Genomic DNA, 11,289 nt, shown 5'->3' on the forward strand with positions numbered 1-11,289 from the left:
CGCCTTCCCCTTGGAGCCACCCAGAGGGGAAGCCCCTCCACTTGCCCCCTGAATCCTGCCAGAGGCACCCAAGGACACGGGCCAAGGCTGCTGACCTGAAGACCATGGCACGGGTGGGGAGAATACTTACTGGGGGCAGGCAGGAAAGCTGATTCCTGTCCAGCCAGAGCTCACGCAGATTTGGCAGTGCGCCTAGGGTATCTGGCTGTGAAGGAAAGGAGCACCACATCACTCTTGGCAGCAAACCCCCTCCTGGAGCCCTCCAGACAGCAGCTGCACCAAAGCCTTCACAACTAGCCCAGGCTGCTCAAGGGAGCCTGCTGAGAGAGGGGACTGAAGTAGGCAGTGGGCAGGGCATTCCCAACACAGGATCCGGGGCAAAGAGCACCACCACGATCTCTGGTGGGAAAACGCCGCCCAGCCAGTGGGTAAGGCCAGGAAAGGGCCTGCCAGGCGAGGGACTGGCCAGGAAACAAAACAGGTTCCCTCCCACACACACACACACAGCCCCCTTACCAACACTTCCAGGTCATTGCCCCCGAGGTCCAACTGCTCTAATTTGACAAGGAAGGAGAGTGAACTGCAAGCCAGAGAAAAAAGTTAGGGGCCTTGGGAGCACAGTAGGGCTAAGCGTGACAGCAACGCCCCTCACCTCTGAGGCCCCCTCATGCCCCTCAGCAGCCCTTCCCGAAAGGCTTTAAAGCACAGAGGCTAAGCTGCAGGCCGGAAGAAGCTTGTAACAGAGGAACACTCACGCTGGGAGGGACTTCAACAGATTTTCACGAAGCTCCAAGGTCACCAGGTTTGCCAAGCTGGGCGAGAAAGGAGAACACAGATTGACCAGCGTGGGCAGGAAAACAGTGGCTGATGTGCCCAGCTCCTCCCGGCTCCTCCAATGCCAGGCCAACCCTGCCTGGCATGAACTCACTTGCCAATGTCAGTAGGCAGACTCTGCAAAGAGACGTCATTCAAGGCCAGGTGGCCCAGACTGCGCAGCTGGGTGAAGCCCTCAGGAAGCCTAGGGAGAGAAGCAGAGAGACCCCCTGAGGGCTCCACATGGGTGCACAGAGCTTGGCAGATGAAACCCTTTGTGACAACTGGCCTTTGGGGGCATTCAAGACCCCAGAGGAGAGGGTGTTAGCAGAGCTTGGCACCTACCACTTCCACCTCTCACAGTGCAATTTTAACCCTCTCAAATTCTGCCTGTTTGGGGCAGGGCCCCTCTATTTCTCTTAGAGAGCATCCCTACAGCAGCCCCAAAGTCTCTGCACCAGTGGAACTTCCATTCTCTCAAAGTCCAGCTGGCCCCTTTCTGTGCTCTCCAGGTGTTCTCTGACGGATATAATCTCTGGTCACAGAGGCACTTTCAGAATGGCAGCGGCACACCCCATCTTGGCTGCTTCTCTAATACCTGGACAGGGGGTTTCCGCTGAAGTCTGCAATCTCCAGGGACTTGCAGAATTTGATGCTCTCGGGAATCTCCGGGATGTCTGGAGCACAGCAGCAAAAAGGAAGGCAGAAGTCAGGCCACGGAGACAAGCTCGAAGCCGGGCCATGCCCAACCCCCACCCCAGCACGAAGGCAGGAAGACAGACAACAGACAACCCTAGATATTCAACCACGTGCAGGGACAGCTGGTGCTGAGCTGCTCACGGCTTCGGCCCAGAAGCTCTACCCAGGTCCCGTGGCCTGATGCCCACAGCAGGGCCCAGCAAATGCCAGGCAGCAACCTCTGCAGCGCACAAGCACCAGTTACCCACCGTTGCGGGAGATGTCCAGCTCCACCAGTTGCATGAAATTGGCTACCTCAGGAGGGAGGCGCTGGATCTCGTTGTCGCTCAGGCCCAGTCTGCGCAAGTTCAGGAGTCGGAAGAAAGGCTGCAGGGGGAGAGAGAGGAGTTGCTCACGCTGTCAGCAAGGGATAGCCCCAAGCGTGGTCAGCCTCCATCTCCAACGCACCCTCCCTCTGAGGTTCTGAATCTTGGATCCGAAAAAGTGTGACTAGGGGTCTCTTGCTCTTCTTGGAGCAAGCAAAGGGGCAGCAACATCTCCACACGCTCTAGGAGAGACTAAAGGCAACTCTGCGCTGACCAGAAGGGATCTGGAGGGGGCAACAGCACAGAGGTGTGTTGGAACCTAGTTCCACCCAACCCTAAATACAGAAGAATGCATCAACAAGAGCCCCCCCCCGGGGGCTCCACAGAGCAGAGGATGCCCTTCAGACCATCAAGTACAACCATCTGCTCAAAGCACAAATTTAGATTAAGGAACCCCACATTGAGAGACGGAGAGCCCACCACCTCTCTGGTCACTGGCTCCACTGTCTCTCAGCGTGTGCTCTTACTTTGAGGAAGTTTCTGCTAACATTCAAACAGAATCTCCCTTCCTATAAATTAAATGTTCCACATTCTGCATTCAAAGTCCATCCGTAATAGTAAAATTAACAGACAAAAGAACCAATCGTCCACTCTTGGTGCATAACCTGCAATCTTCCCTGCTAAACACAAGGACCCTGGTCTCTGATACATTAATTTTTTAGTTCCATGCTGTTTGTTGCATGATACAATCTATCTAGCATTCACTGTAAATCATTTCTGACCTCAGCCAATAACACAGCATCAACATTATAAAAGTATACACACACATTCATGTCCCCAACCAACACACTTCTAACAGCACAAGCATTCCGTATATATTTATCCATATATACACTGAACAACCAAGGGGATATCAAGACCCATAACTTACTCCATGCTCAACGTAGAACTACAAGTAGTCCTTGTTTAGCAACTGCCTCCAACAGCGACCATTCAGTTACGACAGTGATGAAAAAGTAACTTTGTGACCAATGCCCACATTTACGACCTTACCAGAGTCTCTCTCTGTCATGTGTTCACCATTACAGTCAGTCAGTGTGTGTTGTCCTGGGCCTGGCCCATTTCCCCCCCTCCCTCGCAGAGTGGAGAGATTGCTTAAACAAGCCATCTCTTCCTGAGCTGCTTTTCTCAGCAGAGCAGCACGTCCCTAAAACGTGCTAACTGCAAGTTAACAAGCTCAGCTCTGTGAACCTTAATTAGTTGATTAGAACCTGACACTGACAAGACCCTAATCAGTTTCACACTAAAGCGTTTTGTTTGCCTTCTAAGCCCTAGTGGCTCACAACTGCCAGGGCTAGGCAAACAGCCATGCCAGCTCATTCCTTTCCATGTGTATTCCCCACTATGTGGCTATTTACTCTCTTGTAATCCCTTCCTCTCCAATCCATGTAAATACAGACATAAATTCTCTTCTTGCTAATTATCCCAGTGCAGAGGTGAGCACTTCCAAGGGCGGGGGAGTAGGGGAAAAGGGCTGTAAGATTTGCCCCTTTACCCAGCTTCCTCGTGATTCAAGTTCCAAAAACCTTCCCCGCTGTTTGGGCTGACCCGGCTGTTTGGGGTTGCATCTTTCTGATGCTGTAAAGCAAAGGAAAGCCGAAGTAAAACTGTAAGCGCAGTTGCAGTTTCACTTAGTGAATGCGTCGCTTAACCACCAAGTTGCTGGTCCCAATGAATTAAAAAGCAATAAAAATAACGTTAAAAAAAAGTTGCTGGTCCTAATTGTGGTCACTAAACAAGGACTACCTGTATTCGCCGAGCGCTGAATTTATGTCCATCATATACCGCTCTTATTCAGCAACCAATTTCCAACTCCACAATCATGCCCAACATACATAATTCAAGCCTACTTACCTTGCCATATGCTGTTCCTAAAAGAGCAAAACTTTCTTTCTCACCTTAACACATACTTTGACTTCAACTAAGCATTCAACGAACTCTCTCATGAGGCCCTAGCAGAGAAGACAATAAAATGATGGCTGGACTATGCCCCCACTGGAACTGTACGGAGCCGACTGAACAGCTAGCCTTAATGAATGTCCATCACCAAGCCTGCTTCCCTTAATACATATTCAGCATACGGGCTGAATAAATAAGGGGAGAGCATTCAGCTTTCTTTCATTCCTTTGCTGACCTGGAGCCAGTCTATACTGAACCATTGTTTCCTGACCTGTCTATGGGTATTGCTTGAGGCCCATGAGATGTTCTGGGATCCCATTTCTCTGAGCACATTCCAAAGTCTGGCACAGTCAACAATGTGATTAATTCCACAATCAATGAAGCGCATATTGATTTCTTCTTAGCATTCTCTGGCTTTCTCGATATTCCTGCACGCATCAGCAATCGTGTATCATGTTCCTCGGCCTTTTCTAAAGCCACCTTGAACATCTGGCTTCTCCATTTCCATGTTGGGGTCTAATCTGGGTTGGATGATCCTAAGCATTATTTTGCTACCATGTGAAATTAAAGGCAGAAGAGAATCTCTGTAGCTCAGGGTTGAACTGTGGAGTCCTTGGGGTTCTCTGAGCTTGGTTGAAACGTTTCATTACCCAACAGGTAACATCTGCAGTGCTTCAACGTTTCTCCTTCGTAGTTCCTTGATTAGGGTATTGTTTACTGCTTGATTGTTTGTCTAGTGTTCCTGCTTATCTGGGCATTGATTGCTGACAAGGTGGTGTTCTGGTCTTTTTGTTTCCTTTTTTAGCTTTCTGTTGTCTCTTTTGAATGGTGTGTAAATGTTGCTTATCTCTATGTGCCTGTTGATGGCTGACTTGTCTGAATGCCAAGCTTCCAGGAATTTGTTCGTGTTTTTGGATTTAGCTTGGGTAGTGCCTTGAGTAGTAAGATGCTGATAGTTCCCCAGCTGAAACTACGGTTGAGTCTGTCCATGTGGTCTGAGATTAAAGAGTTTTCATCATGCCTTCTAACTGCTAGTTGATATTCATGGATGCACTCTGCTAGTTTTCTGTCTGTCTGAAAACAACACCCCCCTCCAACACTGACAGGTCAAGCTACTGTATATAAACAGAGAGCAAACCTCACTCCCTTCTAGCACTGAAGAGGTTACCCAGTCGGGTAACGAAATATCTGCAAGAAAACAACCAAGCTCAGAGAGCCCCAAGGACTCCACATTAAAGATACTGTAGCATAGTTCACACATTCTGTTAACTTCTTTCTTGGTATTGGTATGTAGACTGACCTCTTCTAATCTGTTGGCCCTCGTGTCATTCTCTAGACTTGCTCACATAGTTTGGTTAGAATCTTTATATATTCTTCTTCTGTTACTTGTCTTACTTCTGAGGATATTCCATAATTCCTGTAGCACCAGAGCGCTAATCTAATTTAATCTTTTAGGACTAGAGGTTCTTGTAAGTAGAGAATATCTTGTAAAGTGTCTTGGATGTTGATATCTCTACTATACAAAATTTCAGTATGCTCCTTCCATCTTTATTTGATCTTCTTTGAATCATTCACTGTCTATTGGCATCTGTTAGCATACCAATTCAAGGTTGGAACCTCCTTCCATGTTCAGAGATCTTCTGGAAAACTTTCCTTGTTTTTCTGTGTCTGTTTCCATCTTCAATATTTACAGATGTCATTGTAATACTGCTTCTTGTTTCTTTTAACAATTCTATGAGATTCTTGGTAAAGTTCCTTCCTGAAATCTTTGTCTTTTTTGTCTTTAATTTCTCATCTTTTTTGGATTTGGCTTTTCTCCTCTTCTGGCCAATTTCTACTGTTTTTTCTGACATCCAGTTTGCTTTCTTCTTCTTTTTTAAATCTTTGGCAGGCTCTTCACATTCATTCTTAACTTCTTTAAATTCATTCCATAGTTTTTCTGGTTCCCTATCAATGAGATTCAGGACTTCAAAGCGATTTCTGATGTTCTCCTTGAAAATGGTGGGTATATGTTCATATGGTAGAAACTTCCACTTTAGCTTGACTTGGAATTTGCGCATAAGTCATTTCTGATCTCTTCCACAGGGGCTGCCCTGGCCACATCTTTGTTATTATAACTGAGCTCTTCCACTTCCTTGTATTAATAACATGGTCAGTTTGGTTTCTGTGGACTCCGTCTGGCGATGTCTATGTACATAGGTGACATTTTGTTTGTTGGAAGACTGTGTTAGCAATGAAGAAAGCACTGGATTGACAGAAATTGATAAGTTGTTCTCTTGCTTCATGTTGGTTTCTTAGGCCCTACATTTTTCTCCTTAATGTTTCTAACTTTGGCATACCAGTCTCCAACCACAAGCAGCACATCTCGCTTGCAAGTTCTGTCGATTTCAGACTGAACTTGACCATGAAACTCATCAGTGCCCTCTTCTTCTGCATCAGTGGTCGGAGCATGAACTGAGATAATCATATTAGAGGGCTCTCCACAGTCCAATTGATATTATTTAGTCACTGACTCCACCCAAACATTGTCCTTGCTATATCCTTCCTGACTATAAAAGCAATGCTTTTTCTTCCTTGTTTTTCGTGCCTTGAGTAGTAAACAATATGATCTTCTGACTGAGAGTGTCCAATTTTAGTCCATTTCAATTTGATGGTGCCTTAAGATGTCAATGTGTACTCATTTTGCCTTTCACCGTGTTGAGCCTTCTCATGTTCATGCTTCTTACGTTCCATGTTCCCACTCTAATTCTATCTTTGCAGCTTTGGATTTTCTTTTCCTGCATGGAAACATCAGCAACTAGACAGCCCAAAGCTTTAATCTAGCCACATCATAAGCCCCAACAGTATTTTGAAACATCCTCAGCAGCATGCTGAGTGCCATCTGACCTGAGGGGCCCATCATATATGGTAGTCCTTCGGATTCGAAGAAGACATGCTGTTGTAGCAGTTCATCTGTGGACACGGAGGTGGCTCTGCAGTCCCAGTCTGGAAGTGCAGAGTCTAGCACAAGGGAGGCACTGGAAGTCCCTTGTTGTAGTAACTGTGGGTGTTATTCTGGGATGCTGCTCATGGTTTTCTGTCAGTTTTTGGCGGCGCCTGTCTTCAAAGCCGGGGGAGGCTTCCTAGCAAAGGGCTCGCCAGCAGGTTCTGTCAGCAGCCGCAGCTTCTAGTTCCTTGGCTGGATGGCACAGTGGCGTAGGGTTTCTTTCACAGCATCTTTGTAGCGCTTGCGTGGTCAACCTCGAGGTCTCTTCCCAGACTCCAGTACACTACAGAGCAACTGGCGAGGCATACGGTGGTCATCCATTCTGATGACGTGTCCCACCCACCGCATCCAGGCTCTGATAATCAGGGACTTGATGCTGGCGGACTCCGCGTGATCCATGACCTCCAGGTTGGAGACCCGGTCTTGCCAACAAATGCTGAGGATGGAGCGGAGAGCGCATATGTGAAATTTCTCCAGTGAGCATATTGCCAATTGTTTTATATTTCCTATTATGTGTTTCTCTTGGTAAAATACAGGAGTGGTTTACCATTGCCTTCTCCCACACAGTATGCAACAATGCCTTTACTGTTGTCATTAAAATGATCATCTGCCTCCAGCCTCTTCCTGTATCACTGCTGCCTGATATAAGTGCCTGCTTACTTTAGCTGGACAGCTGGGATGGCCTTCTCGCCTTGGGTGACCATGCTGGAATTGCACACTCTTGGCATACACCCCTGCCATTCTTTGCTCATCCTTCCCAGGAACATTCCCCCCTGCCCCACCATGATGAGGCAGCATAGCAGGACTCAAGGGTGCCTAGGCTAACAACGCAATGCAATTGCAAAAAAAGCAAGTGCAATCCTAGACTGCATCAACAGAAGCAGAATCCCATGATTAAAATAAGGTATTGTTTCTCTCTGTTCTGCATAGAGAGGTCAGAAGAGACTTAGAAGTGGACAATACATTTTAGGAATCATAAAACCACAGGCATATCTAGTCCAACCCCCTGCATACTGCAGGTTCCAGTAGAGCATCTCTGACAATGTCTCTTTAAAGAGCTCTAGTACAAGAGAACTCATTTCCTATGGCAGCCTCTTCCATTGGCTGACATCTTGTACAGTCAGGAAGTTCCTCCTGATGTCTAGCCGGAATCTCCTTGCTTGTAGCTTTAACCTCCTGGTTCTGGCCAGCTCTCTGGGCATGACAGAATAAGCCCACTCCCTCTTCTGCATGACAACCCTCCAGAGATTCAAAGGCTACTATCCTATCTCCGGCTTTAGCCGTCCCTTCCGTAGGCTAAGCGTAACCAGGTCCTTTATTCATTCCTCACAGAGCTTCGTCTCAGACCTTTCACCACCTTGATGGTCCTCTTCAACCTTACCCCAATCTGTCACTGTCCTTTTTTTGTTTGTGGTGCCCAGAATTGGACACAGGACTCCAAATGGGTCTGACAGGACAGAGTACAGGGAACAACTACTTCTCATGAACTGGATTCTATGCTCCTGTTAAGGCACCCTAATGTAGCATTTGCTGTTTTAGCTGGTGCATTACGCTGCTGCCTCATGACTAACTTGATAAATTGAAGGAAGGACACTGACCAACTGTTTGGTCTGCATCAACTCCTGCCAGATGTAAAGCCTCACTGTCTTTCCCAATTTTGCTCACTGATACCTCTCACCCCTTTCTGATCACAACTCTGCCAAGCACTTTCCCAAGGACATTTAACAAATTCATGTCCTATGGTTCTTGTATTCACTCTTGCTATAGGGGAATAATAATCACATGCTTTCAGTCATCAAGCACAGAAGCAGCCTTTGCACATACATTAAATAAGCTGCAGATCCACCCCATAAGTAAACCACATCTACTTCCCAGCTACACCATCTATAACTGCAGCCTTACTATTCTTAAACACTCTCTCAGCAATTAGGACTTCATTCTCACCAGTCTTTTCTTGGGCCTAGCACTCATACCGCTCGTTCCAAGTCCACTCTTTAACGTATCCGTACCAACTCCAAACAAACCCCTAAAATGCTTCTTTTGTGCTTCGGTTCATCCCAAATCATTTCATTTCTATTCCTTCTGCTGGAGGCCCCTTCTTTAGTCATCTTCACTCACTTCCAAAACAGTTTTCTTTCCATCAAAATCATTCTGCACCACTTTGCCCCTTTTGTTCTTTGCTCTCAATACATTCTTTGCAACTTTTTCTTTCTATATACGTATGATTGTCATCCTTATATTTTGCAGCAATCATTCTCTTGCATGTTTTTCGCCCTCAACTATCGCCTCTTCATTTCACTAGGCTTTCTTTTTCGTATTTCCCATTAGCATGTCTTCTACCCGTGAGTGAGTGCTCAATATGTCATGGAACCATAAAAAGAAGTTGGAAACAATGGGAATGAAGGTGGATTGAATACGAAAGTGAATGACCAAGACGAAAAGACACTGAGATGGTCTGGCCATACAGAGAGAATGAAAGATGACCAAAGTGCAAAATAAATATATGAAGAGTATATCAGCCAAGAGGAAAGGGTGACAGAGAAAGTGGTTTCATTTTTTCCTTTCTTCCGTGTAATGTTTTTTCCCAGATGCTCTCTTGACACTACCAAAAAATGGTCTGTCCCACATTCAGAAAGTTTCATCAATCCTGCAGCCTTTACTAATACTCTCAATATGTCATCATCAAATCAAACATGCTTTTAGTTTCATAGCTTTCCCAAGGGTACATGTAAATCTAATATTTTTAATATTTAATAAACATCACCCAGAGTTGCTATGAAGTTGCTATGGAGTTGGACAACGTTACGAATTGGATAAATAAAGACTTATGCTTAAGTCATGTATCTGAAACAGGCGTTTTCTAAGCAAATACTCATCAGTCACCATTCTCTCTGAATAGCCCAGTCCCTGTCTGTACTGTCTTATTTCATCCATCCGTCCGTCCACCCATTCATCTCATCCAACAGAACATTTCCCCCCAAATCACATTCATTCAGAATGCTCCCCAGCTCTCCCCAGACCCCTTCGGTGCTTCTTCCGTTATCGCCACCCACGGGAAAGTAAGGTGCGACTGTCACCCGCTTACAGAGTCTTACTTTCAGGCCACCCCAAAAAACCTAACGACATCCACCCACACTTCTGGCCCTTCCGTTCATAAAGACAGACCTTAATTACGCGGCCCGTGTCCACAGCTCCACCGCACAAGACCAGACATCTTCATTCACGCACCGGGTCTCTCCTCCTTCCCTCCTTAACTGATACCCTGCGCCACCGAAGCTTGCCGCTTTGCCTGGGTCCTCACGACGCGGGCACGCGGCCGGGGCACCCGTCATGTATTTCGGGGGCAGAGGGAGGGGGCGGAGCGGTCGCGCCCAGGCCTCTCGCAGGACTCCCCGCTAACGGCGAGACCGGGCCGGGCCGCGCGCGCTCTGACCAGCGCCGCAGGGGTCGCCATGCGAGTGAGCAACCTGAGCCAGCGCGTCCGCGGGACTAGGGGAAGGCGCGGACGCGGCGGGGGGTTGGGAGCAGAGGGCGCGGGGGCCGCTCCTCTTGCGGCGGCCAGGGCGCTTCCGCGCGGCGAAGCCAGAGCCGCCCAAGCGAGGGCTTCTCCGCGGGCGCGGACAGGCCGATCCGCCCGCCGGGAGCGAGCAAAACGCGGTCCCCCTCGGAGGCAGCCGGGGGGGCCGCGGGCGCGGGCCCCGATCCGCCCACCCCGGCGCGCAGCCGGCCGGCGGCCGGGCCCAGCGGGCGGGGAAGGCCGGGGCGGGCCCTGGCGCCTGGCTCCCGAGCGGCGACAGGTGCGCGCGGGCCGGACCCACCTTGGGCAGCTCGCGGAGCTGGTTGGCGTCAAGCAGGAGCTCCTCGAGCGAGCGGCTGTAGCGGTAGACGTCGTCGGGCACGGCCTGCAGCGAGCAGTGCCGCCGGTCCAGCGTCTCCACCTGCCGGTTGCAGCGCCACAGCGGCGGCATGCAGCGCAGCATCCTCGGCGCTGGCTCAGCGGCCGAGCCGGCGGCGCGGCATCCCGGCGGCAGGGCTCCTCCTCGCCGCCCGCCGCGAGGCACTCTGGGCCAGCACCGCCCCGCCGCGGCCGACTGCAGCTCCCAGGGCGCCCGGCCGGAACAATAGACGGCGCGGCCTAGCGCGGCCCGCCGTCTGCGCAGTCTCGCGGCGGGCGGCGCTCCCTCTCCGCCTCTCTGTTTCCCGCCGGCCCTTCGTCGGATCGAGCGGCCCGGGGCGACGCTCGCCGACCTCCGCCCCCGCGGCCCGACGTCTCTGGGCGAGGCAGCCCCCCGGCCCCGGGGGCTGCCGGCTTCCAGGGCGAAGGGGGCCGCGGGGCCCCCATCCGGGGGACTGGCGCGTGCCCGCGGTTGCCCCGGCCGCGGGCACACGGGGCTTTGAAGGGGAGACGCTCTCCGCTTGCGCCGCGCCCCGGCCGGCGGCCATTTCCAGGCGGTCTTCAAGGGCAGCCCCGCGCGGGGCACCTTGCAGTCGTCCAACGGGGGGAGGGAGCGAAGCGCGAGCGCTGCG

General features: G+C 50.0%; 1 protein-coding gene across 12 annotated transcripts in view; it reads right to left on the reverse strand.

Moving 5' to 3' along the window:
• Nucleotides 1-10,906, reverse strand: part of SCRIB (scribble planar cell polarity protein) — a 58,573-nt gene extending 47,667 nt beyond the window's left edge. For 5 of the 12 annotated variants that reach the window (XR_015797518.1, XR_015797524.1, XR_015797525.1 and 2 more), the window contains exons 1-7: nt 10,581-10,901; nt 1,761-1,878; nt 1,412-1,490; nt 929-1,018; nt 756-812; nt 517-580; nt 131-205 (exon numbers count right to left, since the gene is read on the reverse strand). Coding sequence is in view for 2 of the 12 variants with exons in the window: in XM_088148710.1 (XP_088004836.1) it covers nt 131-205; nt 517-580; nt 756-812; nt 929-1,018; nt 1,412-1,490; nt 1,761-1,878; nt 10,581-10,742 (645 nt within the window). In the remaining 10 variants the exon portion in view is untranslated. Of the gene's footprint in view, nt 1-130; nt 206-516; nt 581-755; nt 813-928; nt 1,019-1,411; nt 1,491-1,760; nt 1,879-10,580 lie in introns of all 12 variants that reach the window. The other 7 variants (XR_015797523.1, XR_015797520.1, XR_015797519.1 and 4 more) reach the window with 4 other exon arrangements.
• Between the last annotated feature and the right edge of the window lie 383 nt (nt 10,907-11,289).

Source organism: Python bivittatus, unplaced genomic scaffold (assembly GCF_059951505.1).
Source record: "Python bivittatus isolate LINGU-HERP-01145 unplaced genomic scaffold, Pbiv_v1 ctg000590_np1212, whole genome shotgun sequence".
Lineage (NCBI taxonomy): Eukaryota > Metazoa > Chordata > Lepidosauria > Squamata > Pythonidae > Python > Python bivittatus.